This window comes from Corvus hawaiiensis, chromosome 4 (genome assembly GCF_020740725.1).
Source record: "Corvus hawaiiensis isolate bCorHaw1 chromosome 4, bCorHaw1.pri.cur, whole genome shotgun sequence".
Taxonomy (NCBI): Eukaryota; Metazoa; Chordata; class Aves; order Passeriformes; family Corvidae; genus Corvus; species Corvus hawaiiensis.
Window position 1 is genome coordinate 43,349,304 of NC_063216.1, and position 22,943 is coordinate 43,372,246.

Genomic DNA, 22,943 nt, shown 5'->3' on the forward strand with positions numbered 1-22,943 from the left:
TTTTTTAAATCTCCAAATTGACAGAACAATATAAAAATAAAATGAAAAAGCTAAATGCACTAATAATATTAAAACACTTTTGTTCAACTAGCCCCTGACAAAACCATGGGCGGCTTAGGAGAGAGATAGTTATCTATCATTAACATCTCCAACTAGAAGGATTTCAGCCCCCTTCTGAGAATTCCAATCTCAGTGTAAAACATGAGAATCAAAAGAGGAAAAAATATTCAAAAGCAAATTACAATTATAAATAGAGAAAACAAAATAGAAGGGCTGAATCAATTAAAACATTATTCCTGTGTCAGGACTCCCATATGAGAAAGATCCAAGGCCACAACCAGGAAACAAAGTGATTTACCACCTGACCACCAGCCAGGAGACACAGATAAGTGGCAAACTGAAGTTTTTGCACCATAAGACAGAAAAAGCTGCAAAATTCAAGTACTCTTGCATGTACAAACTTAAGCAAATAAATGTGATGACTCTGAAGCATGCTGGTTTTAGTCTACAAAATACACATTAATGTAACATGTGAATTGTTTAAATTTAAATACTATAAAATGTTTAACTGCAGGGTTATTAATCAAATGCCTTCCTATATATTAAATGCTCAGATGTTTATGATTACACAAAATATTTTTGCACATTTTATCATTCAAATTACTTTCTTCATCTTCAAACTTGCACTGCTCAGGACATATTTTCTGTCAGGAAGATGCACGTTAATCAGCAATGTCCTCTGCATGCCTATGGAAAAGGTCAGTTTGCTAACAATGCTTTCTCATCAGTCACACAGCTCAACCACCACATCTGGTTTACATCCAAACAGCCAGCCAGTCAGCTAAGCAGCTGGGGTTAAACTAGGTCTGGATGACTATCATACAGTTTTCCTAAAACAAAACAATTTGCTGAGAGCTTACCTCTTCATTCATATCAACGTGCTGGCTAGCATTAGATTAAAATGGAGTGTTTAAGACAGGATCAATTATAAGAAGAAACCCTTTCTTGCAAAAAAGTCAAGGCAATTCCTTTCCCAGGAAGCTAACTAGCACAAAGCAACAATATGGTCCAATGGATTATAGGAAGATGGGAAGAAGAGGAAAATTTTCTGACACCTGGTATCAAGCACGGTGATCATATTGCAGGCAAAACTGAATATGCACTAAAGGTTTAAGTCTTAAATAGCATGTCAATTAGGGAAATAAGAAGACAAAAGTATTTTTACCACCATCATAGCTTCAGCTCCTAGCATAATAAAATGGACTGCACAGATACGTTTCTTTGCTGACAGTGGAGCAGATCCCTGCTGTTTGAACAGTCCTTCCCTCTCTTTTTTCTAGCTGACGAAGAAAGCTATTCCCTTGCTTAGCTTCCAGCTGACATTCACATCAATATAACAGCTTCATTAATGTCTCTCCTTTTAACGCTTTCTTAGAGTCTAAGATAGCATTCTCTCTCATGAGACATACCTTGCACAGTGCAAGGTAAACCTTTAAAACAGCACCCTTTATTTGCTCCCATCATATCTCTACCCACAGCATAAACTGTGCCTACAACTGGAAGATATGCAGATTAACAACAATTAGGAACAATTACTGTGGCAATATCAACAGTGTATGGGCAGCAAGAGCCTTTGTGTACTTTAGCAAGTAGATACCAAAAAATGCAAAATCTTTTGGAAGCTTGCATGGATAAAAGCACTGGCAAGGATAAAACGGGACCTTGCAAGGAAGGTTCCTCTAAGTTTAACATATCAGAACAGGACCTCAAATAGCCCTTTTCCCCAAAGTTTCCAGTGTTTGAGTGTTGTTGGCAGGACAGTGACAGACAAGATCTGTTCCGCAGTTTGTATACTCTTAATATATGCAACAAAGTATCAGTGAAGATTGGAAACTTGAAACTTGATTTCCATAAGAAACAAACTGTCACTAACACCATGGGGATGTGGAAAGATTATTAAAAGCAAAAGCAGACTAAAGCTTAGGCTGAGAAAATTAAACTAATAAAAATTTGAGTTTTCAGATCAGTCTACAAAGTGAAGGAAACTGCTACCAGAAGCTTCTAAGAAAAACATTTGTATAAATATCATTGACTAATATTCTGGTGCCAGTTTTGCCTAAAGTTCTCAAGTAGAGGCTGCTGACTCTAAAATATCTACTATACTTTTCCCATGAAAGTGCTCAAAGCTGTCATTTTCTATTAGGTAGAGCAAAGGGGGAAGAAAAAGATGAGGGAATAAGAAAGAAATCCCAGGGAGAAATATTGCTGCTGTATTGCATGCTCACAGTGCTGCTGAGTCCTTCTTAAATGGAAGGCCAAAGCTTAAAATGTTCCCTGGTTCAAGGACCAGTCAATCTCATTAACCCAACCCAAGGGATTAAGGCTATGAGACAGCCAGCTTCAGCTGCTGTACTTTAGGGCCTCCAGAATGCCACCCACCCCATGCATCCCTGTGCATTACACTTACAAATCCAAACAGGTCTCCTGACTTTTACTGCATTTTACCATTGCCCAGCTTGCTGATGAAAAAAATTTAAAAGGGCAGTAGTCACAGATTATGTCTAACAGTTATTAGAGAACTTCACCTCTGGTATTTTTTCCCTAACAAAATGAAAGGGTCTCATTCACTCACAAAAAAGAAAAAAGAACTAAACTAACCACAAGATCACTGCAGGCCTGTACGTGGTGAGCTCAGGAAATGGTAAGCTTTTGAAGGAAAAGACACACAGAGATGGGAGCATTTTCAGCAGTAGCCTGACCTTGCTTGTGAGGAGAGTTCCTCTCAGCAGCAAAGCATGGCACAGAGGAGCTGGCAGGCGCACCAGCATCACTGCGTGTTACAATCCAGCACCGCTCAGAGACACGTGTATGGCAGAGGCAGAGCCATGTCTGAGCTAATAAATCTTGACTTGCAACGCAGGCAACGACCTGGGACACGATGCTCTCCTGACAATGCTATCCCACTCTCCATTCTAGATCCCATTAATGCTTGTACTTTTACTCCACTGTCCACTGAGAATTACTCGTCTCTCCCTAAGAAGAGACGATGAGCTTCATTCATTTTACGCCAACACAGGAATGGGGTCAAGTATGAGCTGTGCAATAGCTGTAAGTCAGCTGAACAGCCATCGTTCTCCACATTCTTTTCCATTATTTTCTGTATCTAGACACGGTAACACAGACCCTTAAGCACCAGCCAAGGCCACTCCAATGATCTCTGACCCAAGTTTCACCAATGCACACTCTGCAAAGCACACTCACTTAAGACTCTGAGAAATTACTCTTGTTTGAATGTTGATTTTTATTGTCATTTGAGCTGAGATGGCTAAGGGCTTTTCAGACTCTTGAGACATAGGCATCTTGAAAGCTCTATGAATGTTAAATAAAAACAGTTTAATAGGTGGTGGCCTTTGAACTCATAAAAACCAAAGCATCTCCATCACACTGAAGAAAGTGCAAATATTTTGGAACAAACTCCAAATCCTATGTCACTGAAGGCTTGGGAATTATGGAAATAAATCAATTTAGAAGGTTGCTCACATAAGATAGCCAGTAAGCACAGTAAGGAAAAAATATGATAGCACTTCCTGCCATTTTGGTCCTGCATCTTTAGAAGAAAACTGAGAAAACAAAGTAAATACAAGTTTAAGAGTTCATCTACACTGGATGCTGCAATGCTTGAAGAGTTGATCTGTGATGCATTTAGTCCCACACTACATAGCATCATCACAACTATACAGTCTCTCCAATTAAATTTGTGGTATTCTAGACCTGACCTGAGTGGATATGTTACCTAGTCCTGCTAGTTTATATAACAGCAGCTTTCCTAGCTGTACATTGCACTGCATTCATATGAACATATTCAAGGACTTAAAACTTACAACAATCAATATCAACACAAATATTTGGAAAGTGAAGTAATGGATGAAACAATAAACACCCTGTGAATATTTCTGACTCATTTAACTCCTGTGGTAAGAGTCAGCAACAAATTAAGATCATTCTGCGGACACAAAACCAGAGTTCCCAATAGGTTTGTATATTGTAATCTAATCTGAAAAGGAAAAAGAGCTCTGGTTCAGAAGTCTCCTGTACACTTGTGGATTCCAGGATTCATTTACTGAAATGAAGAAGCTGGAGAAGAACAACCCAGAAAACAAATGTATTTTCAGCTGTACAAGGTGTTTAGAGGCCATTTGCAGTAATTTTGAGTCATTATAAACAGCCAATAGCACATTATACTAGTATGAAATGCTATCCAGAATGTGGAACTTTAACTGAGAGGGAAGAGATTTCATTATTGCTATTATTATGATTATTATATTACTATACTGCAAATAGGTACTGTGGAGACACAGCATCCATGATTACAGAGTCTGTGATTCCACAGTCAGCTATTCAAGAAGAAAATTCCAGCTTGCAAACAGTTTGCAGATGTTCAAGACTTCATTAAAAATACATTGTCAGATCTGATCAGGAACAAAATGCAAGTTTGCAGAAGTCTTTCAAAGTTGTTGTGGATTCCTTTTTGTGTTTTGATTCCAGTGTAGGCATATTCCAAAACGAATTCTGTTTCCATTGTGAGTTTACCACAAACAGTACAGCACTGTGCTAATGCTTAACAAGTTGAAACATAACTATTATTTGAAGATAAAACAGAAAATGCACTTTTATTATTTCTTTTGATAAAATGAAATTGGTAAGTTTGCCAAATTTTTTTTTTTTACTACTACTACTTTCAATTGCAGTGTAATTTGGTCATGTAGATACCAGCACTGCCATCTATAACCCTCAGTGGTAACTCTGCTTTCACCACCCTGAGGTTCAGCTGCCTTCATGCCCAGGTCCATCTCTGATATTTGCCTAGCTGTATAACTACTGAAAGAAAGCTGCAAGGAAGTCTGGAGGCAGAAAACAACATTAAAGTTACAGACTTTAAGATTGTTGAGACATCAGCATTAGGTCAAGGATTCAAGAAGAAAGTACCAACATGAAGGTATAAAATCACAGAGCGTGGTTAGCTGGCTGCACTGGGAATCACCACCACCAACAGCGTTGACAGAGCTGGTGGAAGATGGCAGCTCAGCAACACTGAGAGTCTATAGAAAGGAGCCACACTGGACAATTTTATCCAGCCAATGCCTGCCACGCCAGCAAGGATTGTGAACAGTGGTGAGCACACTAACACAGAGCCTAGCACCTCATTAACTCCTAGGTATCTTTTGTGTGCATTATCAAACAAATAATTGCTTTACACTTTGAAGATGAATGTATCCTGTATGCAGAATCTTTTTTATACCCAGCCCAAACAATGTAAGAGTGGTTGAAACAGGCTTTACCTTGGCAACAACGAAATTCCATTACTGGCAAAGCCAGTAACTAAAGAGGCATCAAACAAGTAAATCACACTCATTCTCAGGATTTTATAGAATAAGGACATCTATTTCCCCTGCAATCTTCTAATAACAAAGTAATTTTTCTTTATATAAATACAAGAATAAAATACAAAAGGCATGTACTTTATTTAAAACACTGTTTGGGGTTAGCCATACCGGGCAATTGTGCATTGCCACTGATTTGATTTTCATTATACTGCACTGACGGCAAAGTCATTTATCTTTTCTGCTCCCAGTCTCCTTTTATCTTTTCTGTATGCTTCTGTACTTTTCCTCTATCCTGCAGTGCTGCTGAATGCTGATGAGCAGAAAATGGTACAAAACCACAGACAATCTCTTTCAGATTAAAAGTTCAGGTACAGAAGGTCCAACTTTTTTCCATATTGGAGTTTCCAAAGAAAGTGTATATCTGGCATTGTCCAGGTATATAAAGATCAGTTAAATACTTCACTGGCTGTCCTTCTCTAGACTAGACAGACTTTCAAACAATGAATGATGTTTCTCTCACAGTTCTAATATGTTTTCCATTAAAAACAGAAATTATATTCCTGTCACTGTAGAAAAAAAAAAGGAAAAGCAGGTTTCCACATACCAAAGCCATGATTTTTTAACTTTTGGTTTTTTGCATTCAACTTGTTATATTTGTAGATTACTAGCATTCCATAAAAATCAGGAAAAATGGCAATATAAAGAAAAAAATCTTCCTAGCCTTATGGTACTTATCCCTTACATGCTAGCATCTCACCAGCGATGTGCATACAACTGACAACTATCAATTCACCAGCTGAACTTGCCATTATTGGTTTGTTAGTATTGAATCAAGACTGACTTAACCCTGTTTCTCACCAAAACAAAACCTAAGTATTTAATGTCATGAGAGACAATACATCCCTCTTGAAATAAAGTGGAATAAAAATTTGTTTAAAAAACAAATGTAACAGAATTACAGGCAAAACACTATAGCTGATGCTTCACAAAGCAGACACTTCAGTTGTATTTCAGATCCCAAAGGTCTCTGTGCTGTGCAAGACTCTACACAAGATGGTATCTGTACCTCTGCTGTTCAATAGAGTTAATAGAAGTTAAAGAAGGATTCAGAACACACCTGAACAGATACACTGGCTAAAATGCACTCAGAAGAGTTGAAGATGTTGGTCAATCTCAGCACTGCAACTGCAATTGCTAATGTTACCAAGCTTCTCAGTGACTTGAACTATAATTACCCATGACTTCTAACAACAACCTTTATATTCTCTATTCACCTGATCAGGTGTATATATTAGCGCACTAGTAGCATCATTTTCAGCAAGACATTTTAGTAAACTTCCATGAAAGTTCCATCCCACAAAACAGAACACAGAACTGCCATCTTCTTGTTAGCCATGAACTCTTCTGCCACACCAGCAGAGATAAACAGTAAGGAATGTGTCCAGAACCGATGTGGACAAATAAGCAGAAAAGTGCTCAATCTATCACAATTATTTAGAACAGTCATATGAACAAAATGCTACAGGTGAATCTCATGACAGCGAGTGGCTGGTTGCTAAAACAGCAGAAGAAATTTAACACCAGTAAGTGCAAAGAAATGTAAACAGGAAAATATAACCATAACTATGCACACACATTAGTAGTCTAAATAAGCTATAGCTCAGGGAAGAATTCTTGGGAATCACTGTGACCAGCTCTCTGAAAATGTCAGCTCAGTGCTCAGCAGATATTCAACAGGCAAACACAAAGTTACAGCTGATTAAGGAAAGAAAAAAAACCCAAAAAAATTACTATGCCACAGAACAAACTCCAGCACATAAACTTTGAGCACTGTAGGCAGTTGTGGCACCACCCCTCTCTCGTTCAGTGTTTCAAACATGCACTGTAGAACTTAAAATACATGGAGAAAGGTGATAAGGATAAGAAGAGATGGGAAGTGAATCCCATGCAAAGAGAGATTAAGTATTTTGAGTTCTGAAAAAGGACAGCTAATCTATAGACTCAGGACTGGTACACAGCAAATGGAGAACAACCAGTCACTGCTCATCACATAAAAAGAAGAGAGCAGCCAATGAAAATGTGGAATAAGTAAATTTAAGTAAATGAGACACACAAGTACAACTCCAGGTCAGGGTCACTGACGAACTAGAGATCAGGAGTAATACTCCACAGATTGTCTTCCCCAAACTGGTCTCCATATAGGACGCAGGAAAATATTTTCCTCTTTAGCTGTTCTTACATTAGGTGTGTAGTGTTTTTTGAAAAATACTGGGAAAAAATATCTCAGTGTAAACTAACATGATTCAAAGATCAGCTCTGGCTGTGGGTCCCTTGAACAATGTCTCTTCTTTGTGGATAACAGGACTTTTTCCTTCAACTATAGTGACCAACATGGCTAGACTCCAGAAAATAAATGATAATGGTTTCTTAATGATCAGGCGGGTGAGGTGCAAATAGAAAAACAGTAACATCTCCCTCCTCTGAAGGATCTTGCTTGTAATTCACAGATACCAAGCACCGGCATTAACTTCTCCACCTGGGCAATAATGACAGCAGCTTGGATGTGAAAGAATCATGGTTAGAGGGATGCTTCACAAAGTTAGAGAGTTATGGTTAGAGTCATCTTTCTCAATGACACCTCCACGAGTCATCAAGAGTGGCAAAATTCCTTCATAGAGTTTTATATTGTTCTTTTTCCACATTTATGATGGCATATCACTAAAAAGGACAGTTGTGCATTTCCTCCTCCTCTCAAGTTAGATCCAGGACTATCCACACATTGGACGAGATGGTTCGGTCAAAAGATTATTACATTTTTTTTAGTTTCCCATTGGATAATTGCAGGCTCACTGTCCAACCACAGATCACTAGATTTGACAGAAATGATACAGCAAAGTGTGCAGGCAAGGGAGGGGGAGGAACAACACAAGTCTGTTCAGTAGCAGCTTTCAGCTACACTGCTTTACTCACAATGCTAAAATGCAATCTATGGTTTGGCAGCACTATTCAAACTTAGTCTGCTGAATGGAAAACACACAATTCCTTGGACCTGAAAGACAGGGAGTCTGAAGTGACTAGAAGCCACAAAGAAGTCACCAAAAAAAGAAAGAGAAGGACATGAAAATCTGTGGTCAGAGGTCATTAGATAGAGCAGAGCTTGTCCAAGTGACAGAACTCAATAAATATGGAAAAGCACTTCAGCTTATAAGTGTTAATTGTAATTATTACAACAGTTCAGCTTAATGAAAACATCCCAGCTTCTGGAAATCATATCTGTATTTGAGAGGAAGCAACTTTCAGAGCAGATTCTGCTGGGAAATCAGTTTTGGTTTCTTCCCAACTTCCTCATGTAGGTACTGCAAGGTGTCATTGTACTGGTGAGATCAGTTACGGAACAGAATGTGTAATTAAATGTATTTAAATACTTCAAATGCTGCTAAAGCACAAATGTACATACAAAACAGCCCTCAGGATATTTCTTCTTAGCCATCAACCCCTGAATAACAGAACTGTGAAGCCAGGAAACTCTACACTACCAGCTGCACTATGATTCACGGATCCTTTTTATCCTCACAGTACCTCATGGTAGTATAATCATTCCTAGTCATGTGTGATTCATCAAAGTATTTTGTAGTAAGGACAAATGTTATAATATGCCCCATTGTAACCATGCAAATTACTTATCTTCATTTCCATACCTAAATTATGCTTTCGCTGAACTTTTTCCGCTGCTCAAGCAGCTCTCATGTTCTAAGCTAGTTCAGCATTTCAAAGATGTTTCATAGCAAGGAGTCTCAAGTTTTCTGAGAGGTGGCCTTCTTCATCCCCTTTTCACTTTTTCTAGCCTCTTTATGCTTTACACATCACTGTTTTGAGAAGGTTTGCACTAGGTTCTTAACTCTAAGCTACCACCCAATCTCCTCTGTATGCCTCACATGTTTCCTGTGGACAGAAGTTAATGTAAGTTCACTTGGCACACAAACTACACAGTACTTGCCTCAGCAACTCTGAATGACAGGTCTTCTGTGGATCATCACAAACCAAGCAATACAGAGACAAAAGGAAAAGTTTCAAACTTCCCTTTTCTACATCAAGATACATATTCCCAAGGGATTCATCTTTCTGCTCTCTTGGGGCTCAATAACTTTAATATACTCATTGCTATGCTGTCCACAAGAGATGTAATATTTTTCAGTAGGAAAGTTAATACAGTCTATTTCCTAATCCTCTGCCTCTTAAAACTTTTTTTTAAGTGATTGTCAGGGTCAGCAGGTGACTGCAATGCTATTTTAGAACGGCTCATATTAACTGTCTAAATATCCACTTCAGACCTAAAGGTCTTGGCTAAAGAATAAACATTCAACAGCCCCAGAAGAAGTGAAATAGAACACAAGTACAAACCAACACTCCACATTTCACAGTTATAACAAGACATCACAATACAGCTTGAATACAACCTGAGCATGGCATGATAGGAGACTTCCAAAGAAGGGCAGAATGCTACTTCTACCCCTGCTGGTGCTTATCGCAGAAAGGTTGTATAGTAAAAGTACTGTGGACTGAAACAAATTGGATATTCCCTGTGAAAACTCTGTTCTTTTACTTTAGAGCTGCATATTTAACAATTTAAACATACAGCATTGCTAAGGAATAAAAAGCAAAGGTTAATGATGAGAAGAAAACTAAGTTTGGGCATCACTCCCTTTCCATCCCCCAAATCCAGTTAGTAGAATTTCAGTAATACGAGATGAATTATTCCTTTAGTCTTGTGAGAGGAATAAAAAACCCAATGTATGTCATCTCTGATACAGCAGTTGCCAAAAATCTATTTATGAATGCATATTCATTCATATATATGACTTTGAATGAAGCAGTACATGTTATCACTCAGTGACACTCCTACATACAGATGTCTGAAAAACAGCCATCTACCTACCAGACAAAAAAACTAAAACTATCAAACTTTCTCATCAGGTATAAATCAGTTTCCCTTTTATCCCATGGTATTTAAAGTTCAACAGTGAACTTACAACATTGTCAAATTTTAAACATATAGGAACACTTTTCAGTAAAACAAAACACAGCATGATATTATTGTTGTTGAACAATGGATGGTGATTTATTTAGCCAGGGGACTGAAGAGCTAAAAGAAACACACGTGGAATGCAATTGATTCAGTAGGTATACTTTCTTTGAAATTATTCCACAGGAATACATTTCCCTTCTTTCTCCTCCACCTTTTATTTCCTCCACCTTTTATTCCTTTTTATCTTTATCAACTGAGGTACTACTTGCCATCCTGAGGATATGAACTCTTAACTGACATTCCAAGCTACTGTGACTACCAAACTATCACCACGCTTGGGAAAAGGAGGGTGAGAGGGGAAAAAAGTGTGGGTACCCCCAGAGGTAAATGCTAATAATCACCTTTTGCTTCTTATCCTCTCCCCCACACAGTCATTTCAAATAAATAAAATATTAGCCTTCTTGTTCTGTCCCACATTGCCACACAGCACCACTGCATGCTGGGAAACAAAATGCATTGCTAAACATTTTTCATGATAATCCACTGTGGGATAACTTTTTAAATAAACTTTAGGTCATTTACCCTTCAAAGAAACATAATCTGCTTTCAAATTATGCTGTTCCAAATACAAAGATAACATGCTCAGTTCTCATTTCTAACTGCTCTTGCTAGGTCTCAACAGCATGCAGCAGCCAGAAAGCTGCCAGGCAGGAGCAGCAGAGGATCTCCTAGGGGTACCATTCAGTGGAACCAGGCCAACAGAGCTGGTTCTCTGGCACCTGTCCCCACCCCAGTGCATGAGAGGCATGCCAGGGGACAGGGCCACATGCTGAGCTCGAGCAGTTGGACAGTCACAGCAACCACTACGAGCTGTAATAAACTTGAGAATGAGAGCATTGCCTGCAAAGGCAGTCAATCAGCCTGGCTATTTCCACTACTGCAGAGTTTGCCCTGTGCAAACAACACCCTTTGAGAGTAGCAGGAAAGGACACGTGAAGCCATGGAGGCTAGACCCTAGACAAGCACGTTTACAGATTCATAGAATATGCTGAGCTGGAAGGGATCCATCAGGATCATCGAGTCCAACTACTGGCCCTGCACAGCACCATCCCCACGAATCACTCCATGGGCCTGAAAGCATTGTCCAAACGCTTCTTGAAGTCTGACTGGCTTTGTGCTGTGACCACTTCCCTGGGGAGCCTGCTCCAGTGTTCAAGCACACTCTGGGGAAAAAAACTTTTCCAGATATCCAACCTAAACCTCCCTAGCTCAGCTTCATGCCATTTCCTCGAGTCCTGTCACTAGTCATGAGAGTGAAGAGATCAGTACCTGCCCCTCTGCTTCCCCTCATGAGGATGTTGAAGACCGCAATGAGGTTTCTCCTCAGCCTCTTCTCCAGGCTGAACAGACCAAGTGACCTCAGCCACTCCTCACAAGGCTTCTCCTCAAGACCCTTCACCATCTTTGTTGCCTTCCTTTGGACATTCTCCAATAGCTTTATATCTTTCTTACATTGTGGAACCCAAAACTGCCCCAGCACTCAAGGTGAGGTCGCCCCAGTGCAGAGCAGAGCAGGACAATCCCCTCCCTTGCGCAGCTGGTGATGCTGTGCCTGATGCACCCCAGGACAGGGTTGGCCCTCCTGGCTGCCAGGACACTGCTGACTCATTTCAACTTGCCATAGACCAGGACCCCCTGGTCTCTTTCCATAGTACTGCTCTCCAACTTCTCATTCTATTCTGGCACCTGATTAAAAAAAAAATCCCTCAGAAAAGGTACCTGAAGTGTGAAAGCACCCCACTGGAAGAGCAAAAGTGTTCTGTTAACCCTACAGATACCTTAGTAGAAAAGCAAACTGACTATGTATTCTATTAGTAAAAATGGGGGTAAACACTATAAACCTCCAGGCAGCAAAAAATACTGGGACAAAGGCAAAAACAAGATGGCATTTTTGCAGGTTCTCCAACATGAAAATAACAGGTCAAGGCAAGCCTAAAAAGTGAACATTACAGACACCTGAGGGGTTGGACTGGCAACGGGCATGAATCTCTGAAACTTTCTCACCTCTGACTATAAAAATTGTGAACAAAAAGGCTAAGTGTCTTGAACCTGTAAGAAAAATATGATTAAAACTTACCTAAACCCTGGAGGAGACATTGGTCTATAAATAAATAAAAGCACACATCACTCTCCTCCATCAACAAATACTGTATCTGTCACTCAACTAGATGTCAACTAAGTCACCTGCCTCTGTAATCCATTTTCACTGCATAGAGCATAGTTACTACAGTAGGTGTGCAGGAAAACACTGGCTTGACTGACAGATGTTCAGGCTGGTGCAGGAATGTGTTCACCTTTACATTGTTCTGGAGCGAGATACCTCCTACAGATGATTTGGCACATCATTTTTGCTTTTATAGCAAGAGCATGACTCTTACGGAAACACGCTAATAGACTCCTGCTACTTCCTTGGATGTCAGAAAGCAGAATTCATATTGATGCCAAGGACAGACTAATAAGTTAATGAAGTCAAATATGACAGCACAACATAAGAAGCATACGGAGACATGAAACAACACAGTACAAAAAGCAGAGTGCAGCTCAAGTGTTCAGCCTTGACTAGGGGTTGCATTGTCACAGCACATACTACTAAGCATATGCTCATTAGCACATGAAAGGGAAGGGAAATAGACTCTCTTCTCTTACATCTCCCTCCTTTCCTTGTAATGTGGGAGCAGGAGGAACTGCAGGCACTTCACTCTACTCTCATCTGGGCAAATGGCAGAGGAGCGGGTTAGGGTTACTAAGTCTCAGACCTTTCTTTCCTTTCATTAGCCAGCAGAGACCCCAGATGAAGCAGCGACAGGCTGAACTGCTCTTCAGTGTACAGAATTACAACTAGGAAGCTGTTCTGGCAACCATCAGGCCAGGAATCATGTGCTGCCTCTCTCTCCTCACTGTAATTGCAGGCAAGCCATAAACCTACAAAATAGCCACAAATTAAGGAACTGATTTGTGCTTTTTGACAGGCTTCTTGCTACTACATACAAAGTACACCACTGCCCCCAGATACTTTCAGGTGATCTTCCTAGCTTAAAACAAAACAAAACAAAACAATGTTTCCAAACTCAAGTCTTTCAATTCAATAGTATTACTTGCAGAGTGTACCTGGGCACTTACATTAGTAAAACAAATACCACATTTAAATACAGCATGTACTACAAGTGCTGACAGCAAGCAATTTTTAAAGGAGTAAGCACAATAAATGTACACTGTTTTCCTAGTGCACTCGACTTGCAAATTCAACCAGAAATCAATAACAATGGATTGCAAGTTTGCAATTTATGTTTTTAACAAATTCCCTGGCATATTCAGTTTAGCATGGATGCTGATCACATAGGTTTTTGTTTGTTTGTAGCATGTTTTGTAGCTACAGTATTTAAAAATTAATAAACTAGAAGTCATTTTCAATATACAAACCTGAAACAGAATGGGTAAACAAATATTGATGTGGTGAATCTGAAAAAGCTAAGATTTCTTTGGATTCCTATTGTATTATAATACAGCTTCCCACTTAAAATAATTCACAGTAGTAAGCACTAAACTGAGTAAAAGATACTTGCAGAATCAGCCTGTTGTTACTACAGCAAAAATTTCACACAAGCAAAAGAAAGCACAAACACACCTATCCACATCCATGTGTGCTTTTCTAGCTCAATGTAATTGCATACTTCCCAATACACTCTTCCTAACTTGCATTTTATTTTTAACTGTTTGATAAAAGCTGTTCTGAAAAAGGTGAGACTGGGACATTAGTAATAAAAAGCAAAAACAAATGGCCTTCACTGTAAGATTCAAGAACATATAAAGATTAAACATTACAAATCTGCACCAGGCTTCAGAAATATGTCTGGTGCTTCCTGTGATAGCTGTTACCTGTTTATCAGATAAACGCGTGGCCTCCCAGTGGTAAGTGATGGGCTAACAAAAGTTAAATTGCAGGGCTTCAAAAGCAGAGCACAGCTCTGGAGCTGGGCTTAAATTCAGGTTGCAGAGGAAGAAAATTTTAATTGAAGACCAGTTTTACTTTTGATAGCAAAATCATTCTGCTGTAACCAACATGCTCACCCACAAAGAACTATCTAATGTATAATTGCTTCAATACTGATTAATAAATAATAACTGATGAAGAGACTTTGCTGGCAGTCACTAACCATCAGCTGAAGAGAGGGCCTAAGGAAGAGCCTCGGGCCTTTAACCCAGGCAGTCATTAGCTGACAGAAATTGCCTGGTCTTGAGGTCATTCTTGCTATTAGGTAAAAATATTAATACATTTTCCAAATACAAAATAATTTTATAAAAGCTACAGGCTAAACTGCATAGTAAGTGCACAATTATTTTATACAGGACTGATATTCTCAGTTTCTTCTAGCAACTAACAAATGACAAGACTCACTGGAAAAAAGTTATTCTGCTGTTCAACCTGGGGTTTTTTTCTTTTTCTTAGACTATTAACGAAAGGCAGCTCTTTAGTCTTCTCAGACTGATCACCACACTTCAGAGAGAGGAATGCCCAACTTGCATTGCCCACCTGGAAGCACTGTACTATGTCCACTCATCTTGTCTTAAGGACATGAATCAAGCCATGGTCCCATGCTGGAACTAAACCAACATGAGCTGCTGGACATGCACCGATTCTGACCTAAATCTGCTTTGTGGCTCTGTTCACTAGCTCTTCCGGGACAAAAATGACTTTTCACTTGTGCAGAATTAAGCAACTATTAATGCATGGATCCCATTTTTGTGACCACTATATCTTTTTGAGTTATATTAAGCCAAACTGAGTGAGCTCCCCAAGCACATGCCTGAGAGAATTCAATGCCAGGACCTTCATGCAGGCTCTCTGCAAGCCAGAAAGCACTATGGAAACAGTAATTGTCTTACTTTCCTTTAGCCAGATTATTAGAGCTCCTCCTCATTGGCCAGGGTAAGACTTAAATGTACTGTAAAGCTTGTGAACATTAATTACATCTTAGATAAAGTAATACCAAAACAAAAGCAGTGCAATAAAGGTTGACCTTATTCTGGCATAATTATTACTGTAAGATCTTTCTTAGCCTTAAGGTCTTTGTATCATGACAAAGTACTCAGCACTGATGACACTACAATAACTTTTAATACAGGTGAAACCAAGACACACCTGGTCTTGGAGGTCTTTTCAAAATGGAACGTGCATGGGTTCAGTCACACAGTGGAGGTCCTACCCTGAGCAGCTGACCCAGCTGTGGTCAGGCACACACTGCCAGTCCTGCAAAACGTGCTGCCATCACTTTGAAATAGAAGCAGGAGTAGGAAAAGTGAAACCACGCTGATTTCTTCTTTGGGTACTGCCTTCAGCATTTCTCCTCCCACTCACCACACCACCCAGCTAGATAGCCACTTTCTTTCACAGCTGCTCATTCCCATCTTCTCTGGTTACTGTCTGCACTTGTCTCTTTAACCCCCGCACTCACAATTCGATCTGACTCCACTCCTTTCCATACACTTTCTTGTTCTATTTTTAGCAGATACTCCCCCTGACAAGAGAAACACTTCAGTGTTGCCAGTTGGCATTTTATTTCCATACCCATCTCCACATCCCATCCACAGGAAAAAGGAAGAATAGGAGAAGATTAATCTCCCAGAAACATCTTTTCCAGCAATATATTCATCTCCACTGATACATTATGTGCTCTCTCCTTCCACTAATTCAAAAAGAGAAAGAATTTACAGGGGAAAAAAAGGAATTAAAATAACTTACGAGACATTGAAAAGCCAGGCAGGAAATAGTGAGTTTCCATGTTCACCTGACAAAGGAATGAGAAATAGAGGGTTTGGAGAATAGACGCACTAATCCAAAAAGGGGAAAAAATAAAGCAACAGTAGTAGGGAAAGGCCTGGTGGATTGAAAGCACATATAAAGACAACAATGAAGGAAAGAGACACAGAGATGATGTGACAGACAATACAATCCAACCAGCAATATTTTGCTTTTTAGAATTACTGACAAAAAACATGATTAGGAAATGTAACATAAGACTAGAAGCAAGCAAGCATGTGGAGGTAAGTGGAGTTTTGTAGATTATTGTACTGTGCAAAGATGCCAGCATACAGATCCCATGATTTTGCCCAGCTACAGCTGGTACAACTGCTAGAGCCATACACTGATCAGCTAAGCCTGCCTGTAAGGGCATCTGTCCTCCCTCAAAACAGCATTACCTCAGGCACCACCCTGGTAGAATACACTGCTCCCTAGTCCATAGCAGCATAGATGACTGCACTGCACCACTGTCCTTTCCACAGGAATAAAGTCCCTGCCCAAAGACAAAGGCAGTTGCAGTGATTCCCTGTAATCCCAGCTGAATCTGAACAACATACTACATACCTGTAATGCATGTAAAAAGTCAACTCTGCTTTTCAATTACCTAATCTGGAAGGGATGCAGATCAGACCTGTATGGACTAAAGAGTTATGGATGTGATAATGATTCACATCCACTCCTAGAAAAGAACTACTTGTCTTAATTCCCTTTGCCCAATTAATTTTAGTGCGTGAAATACAAAACATCTTCATGCAAGAATTATATAGGCTATAGCCACAGAGGTATTTTGATTGGCTACCTAAGCTTTCCAAAAGACAGCTTCTATTTAAAACTTGACTTGCATTGAATGTCATGCTTAGGTTTAAACTAATTTTGAGTTCAGTGGCATTCTTTGAGAAAATATGAACAGCTAACATTTAAGCAGTTTTGAGGAAAAAAACTGCTTTTCATCTCACAGCTACTTCTGTTCTTCAGAGAGATTATCTACCTTTGACCATAGCACTTTATTAATACTGGTCAGCTGGAAGAGAAGTGAGATTATGATCATTAGCATGCTGTCAAAATTTGAAAGGACAGCCCACTCCCCCCCCCCAAAATGTTTTGTGAACCAAAACCAAGTTCATAGAAGTGCCAAAAGAAAACCACAAGTATATGCAAGCTGGAGTGTTTTAGGTGTCTACTAAAAAATATAATACACACTGCATTAATTAAGATGATGATTCACCAATATAAGAAATAGCCTATCAAGATGCTTCAGCTGAAGGTTTGGATAATTTTCCTGAAAATCCATTCATTTTTAGAAGCAAACTTACTTTTATTATACATTTAAGTTAATTGCCATGGATATGGGAGTAACTACATTTTAGTAAAAAGTGGCTTTGAAGGAAACTAAGACATTTGAAATTCTATGTGCAAGGATTCAGATAATTTCAAATTCACCCAGTAGCATCCATGAACTCCTGGCATTGCAATACAAGAGACTCAAAAAGATGGATTACCTCAGCAATTCATCTGAACGAATGCAGCTCTGAAGTGCTTGCCGTGAGTTCATACCTTAAAAGACACTCTTTCAACAAAACTGAACCATGATAAAAGATGATCAGATCCCAAATGGAACTGAAAAATAGCAAGATATATTTAACCAATAACCCAGTGCAAGCTATTTTGGTATTCCTGGGCTTTAATACACCTCTGTGATAAGGGCTTTATAAAAAAACAGGAGCTAAAACTCTAGACTATCCAAACAATTTTATGGGATAAGAGACTATCTCAATCTATGGAGGATTTTGGTCTTCAAGTCTTCACAAAGATTAACCTACTAATTTCCATAATTGTTGGCAATGTTCTGTACCGTGCTACTGTCAAGCAGGTGGGATATACATATATATGTCCTACATGAGCTGAACCAACAGACTCGAGCATAATTATAAGGCTCTAGTAACCACAAATTCCTAACAAATGAATACTTGGACTCTCTCTTCAGATTCCAGCTAAATCTAAAGTCTTGTGAACAGTTTTGGGAAACACGAACAGCAGAAAGTTATCAACTGTTGTCTACAAGACATAAGTGTGCCTCTGTCTTCAAGGCATAAAATATGTTCAAGCAGCAAAAAAAGTACAGGACATGAGCTCTAAAGAATACTACAAGAAAATGAGTTAAGGAGAAAGTAGGTTGCATGTTTCAAATTGATGGTCCTGAGGTCCATCCCCCACATTTCAAATATTTGCTTACACCAATAGCAGTGATAGGAGAAGGAGTAACAGTTTCAAAACAAAAGTGGGCAGCTTTAGATTAGGTGTTATGAAGAAATCCTTTACTGTGAGGATGGTGAGATACTGGAACAGGTTGCCCAGAAAAGCTATGGATGACCCATTCCTGAAAGTGCTCAAGGCCAGGTTGGATGTAGTTTTTCAGCAACCTGGTCTAGTGGAAGGTGTGCTTACCCATGGCAGAGGGTTTAGAACTAGATGGTCTTTATGGTCCCTTCCAACCCAAACTCTTCTACAATCCTATGACTATTACAAAAGTCTCAGCAGTTCCCATATCACATACGGGTTAAAGCACCTCAGAGAACCACTTCCTAGTCATACTTCCTCCTTTTGTGGTGCCAGAGAGTAGCATCACAGTCTGCTGGTCATGGTATAAAAGGGCTGAAGAGGAGTGAAAGGGCCCCAGCATCCTACCCAGCTGTTCCAATAACAAAAACAAGACTTATTTGTTGATCCCTTCAGTATGGCCTATGTGAGATATGCCAATGCTGTCCTGGGTCTGCATTCCATCAGCGCAGCCTTGAATCCATGCTAGGGCTCTGGCAGTAGCACAAAAATCTGGACCAGTGAACTGTTTTGGCTGAAAACTTACTACATTTTCAGTTATTTTTCAGGTCAGTTTTCAGTCAGGTCATACAGCTGTACAGCTGACGACAGCTGGCAAAAGGAAGGCCAAGAATACCTTTGGCTCAGAGAAGGTGGATTAGCTCCCTCCACTGCAGCACAATGCTTAGGCTGGCTCAAAGTGTTTAAGGAGGTATTTCCTGATGTGATCAGTCTGCAGCCGTTCCTCATGCCCCAGGCTACAGCACAAAATCATACAGCATTTGCCAAAGTACAAGGTAAGCACCCCTTTGCTCAGGTTCACAGTTCAAACTGCTGTCTAGTCCTCTCCTTCCAGAACTAGCTCTGTTTTGTTATTCACAGTAACTAAGTAGGAAGGGTTTCTCTGTATGTTCACCTGAAAAATCAAGATGACAGTGCTATGAAATATTCTATTAAGTTGACAGCATTTCTCATGTATGTTTTGTCTTGTTATACAGTTCTGAGCTTGATATTTGTACACAGAACCGAAACTGACATAAATAAAGGGTTTTCTCTCTTATTTTTTTTCAAGGCATAACTCCTGGAATCATGCCATATTTGCAAAAAACAGATCCAGAAACTTAGTGCTTCCGTCAACCTCAGGAAGTGGATAGGTTGCAAAGTCCTGCTCCTGAGCAAAAGATCTAAAATAGAAATTACTATATCAGCCTCCTGAGCTAGCATACAGCACACCAAGAGACACGTCAGTACTGAAGGAAGGAGACTGGAACTTACCAGTAATACTGCTTTCTTTTAATAGTATCATGAACTAGTATTGCAAAGGCTACAGGAAAGACAAGAAAAAACTTCCCAAGAAAACCAAAGTGTAGTTTAACTGCATATTTAAAAGTTTAAAATTTCATCAGATGACCACACCTACTAAGATAACCATTTACAAAAGGCCCAAGACAAACCAAAAATGTTAGACAAACCTACAGGAAAGGCCCCAAACAATACACACAATCATTAAATAGACTAGCAAATTTTAAAAATACCAATCAAGAAAATACTTTTAGGTATTTGCTGGTACAATCCCTTTACAAAAAGTGAGGGTTTTCAAAGTAATGAAATGTATTTGGTACATTAGGAATACTTACAACTACTCCACTCTTGGTGACAGTTTCCCGGTAAGTAAAATTGCACACTGCCCAAGCCAGGTAATAGGTGGACATGAGAGGAGTCTGTGAAAAGTGATCTGTAACCCATCCATCTTCTTCAAAAACAGAAGTTTCAACTGGCATATTTGACAAAGATAAGTAAGTTGCTTGATGTCTGATGCTGATTTTGAATGTGGCCTTGTAGATGGGCTCGTCAAAGCAAGGAAAGGCTTTTCTGGCGTGAGTAGGAGAAAACTGTGTAACACCAAGAAACCTAGAAAAGCAGAAAACAAAAAGAAAAATTGATTACTAGCTATGCCTAGCACTTGATTCATAGACATACCAAATAAGACACTGCATGACTACTGTGGTTTAAGGGGGGAAAAAATACAACTGTACAAAATATACAGTGTTTGAACACTTCTTTATCACTTTCTTACTACCTCTACTGCAACACAATAGATACAAATTAATGGTCAACAAATTTTCTACTGATTTGTAAACATCACACTGACATTAAATAAATCAACCCTCACCTTGCGTTAAACTTCAGGTTCTAGCAGTGTTGTTCATCAATATGTGGGAAGAAAAGTGAGCCACTGTTGGTTATACAATGTAAAACAAGCAGACTCGGTTCAAACCAGGATTTAACAGCCTTCAGGGAATTCACTCTGCCCTGAGACACTGACAGGGCACTTTACCTTTCTTTGGGCATGAGAACTTACGGTCACACAGTGCACTCAGGAGGGTCATTGTTTTCCACTGCTGATTACTTCTCTACCGGCTGCATGTAGGTCTGGGACACAGTACTATGCAGCACTGCTGTGTCTGTGCACATCCAAAAAAACATTCTGTGAGCTTTGCAGAATCACAAATGTAAGCAAATGATTAAACCAGCACAAACTATTTCACCATTCTTCTACATGTGCTTTTCTCTTCTGGTGTATTTTATAGAAAACAAATCCATGTTCACAGTTAATGGGTCAAATTATGGAAAGATCTCTGAAGGAGGAAAAGGTATTTATTGTGCACATATGGGAAGAATGGGAAGGCTTTAGCTTGACAATAAAACCTGTAGCTGGCTTCTTTGGAAATAAATAAATTTTGATCCAGATATAGGAAACTTTCTAGATAGAGACTTATATTTACACATTTGGAGAAAACCTATGATATTTTTGCAGAAACAGGAAGCTACACTTAAAAGGTTGACTTACGGAGTTTGGTAAGAGTATTTTCTGGAGGCATGTAGAATGAAAAAATTACCATGAGCCAACCATGTAAATTTAAAGGTAGCACATATGTAGGCTTTTTGAGTGGTATTGATTCATGTCTCACTTTCCAAGGCTTCATCTGTGGAAATAACCATGCAATTCTAGATACCAGGCACACATTTATCAAAATTTTAGAGGCTGACTAATCACCTGTTATTCCTCTGAGGGAAAAGGATGGGTGGATAGCTTTGATGTAATGAAAATGGTGGCACCTATTATTAATCAGTCTATAACCATTATTCCGCAGTATGATATTCTAACACCGACAGAGCAAAAAAAATAGGTAGCCCATAGGGAAAATAAAGTATCTAACTTTTCTAAAACTTTTTGGATTTTACACATATTTTGAAGGCAATGAAGAAATAAGTTTATTAAAATGTTACACTTTTTTCTTGCTATAGTGCCTGATAGAACTATATATATATGTTTTCCAGTGAATTATCACCTCTTGGAAGTAAGGATGACTTTTTAAAAACTTCAAAAATTTTTTCCACCACTGAAGCAATTACCATTGGTCTTTCTTCTAAAATAAAAAGCCTTTTTGGCTAATAATTATTGAAGGAATTCATCACATTTTTCTTGTCTCATTACAAAACATGGATTATTAAAACCATAATTTTGCATAAGGTTGCTAAATCTAAGGTAAAAAGTTGGTGCCAGGTACCCAGTATTAAGCCAAAAAAATTCCATATTATCAGTGGATTTGCACTACTGCAACAAAGCCAAATCAGCCAATTAAATGAAGCAAAGCAACTTAATTTATATGCAAAGTATTTCAAGTGGACCTGATTCTGCATTCTAGGCACACTCTAAACAGCTACAGACATCAACAGAAGCTTCAAGTGAGCATGGAAAACTGTACTGGCCTGTTATTAATAAAACAAGAATGATGAACTTTCCTCTGCAATTAACAATTTTAATGAGCTCCGACACACACGTAAATGCATACTTAGGAAATACTGTTTATACTGTGACACTCTCTAAATAAGGAAGCTTTCCCTTGTCTCCCCTCCACATCTTCACACCGCTTCTCAGAGATCTTATCTTTTAATTCATCTTTTAATACATTTTAGGCCACTGAAACAATCCCTTCACCAGGCTAATAAACCCTGGTAAACTCTTCATCTTCTGTGTTTTTACAGATAGACAGATATATCCACATAGACATAATTGGGCAAATACTGGGCAGTCAGTATTTCATACTAAAAATACATCAGTTACCAATAATAGTGATATTTATAACGTGCATTACTATCAAACATCTATTTGCTTGCTGTGCCATAAAGCAAAACAAACAAAATCTTAAAACTGCTTTAAAAAACCTAACCATTTACTTTTAAAGAAAACAAACAAGCTAAACCCAAAACATTGTTTCTGTTTATCTATTTCACTCTGTGTTCAAGTAAACAAGCAGACTTCTATAGCATGCCAAAAGTGAAGGGCAGGCTG

At 39.0% G+C, this 22,943-nt stretch overlaps 1 protein-coding gene across 1 annotated transcript in view; it reads right to left on the reverse strand.

Annotated features, from left to right (window-relative positions):
- The window catches only part of TRHDE (thyrotropin releasing hormone degrading enzyme), a 209,236-nt gene that overhangs the window by 182,092 nt on the left and 4,201 nt on the right, over positions 1-22,943 (reverse strand). The window contains exon 2 of the mRNA XM_048300199.1: positions 20,224-20,497. Coding sequence (XP_048156156.1) covers positions 20,224-20,497 — 274 coding nt within the window. The remainder of the gene's footprint in view (positions 1-20,223; positions 20,498-22,943) is intronic.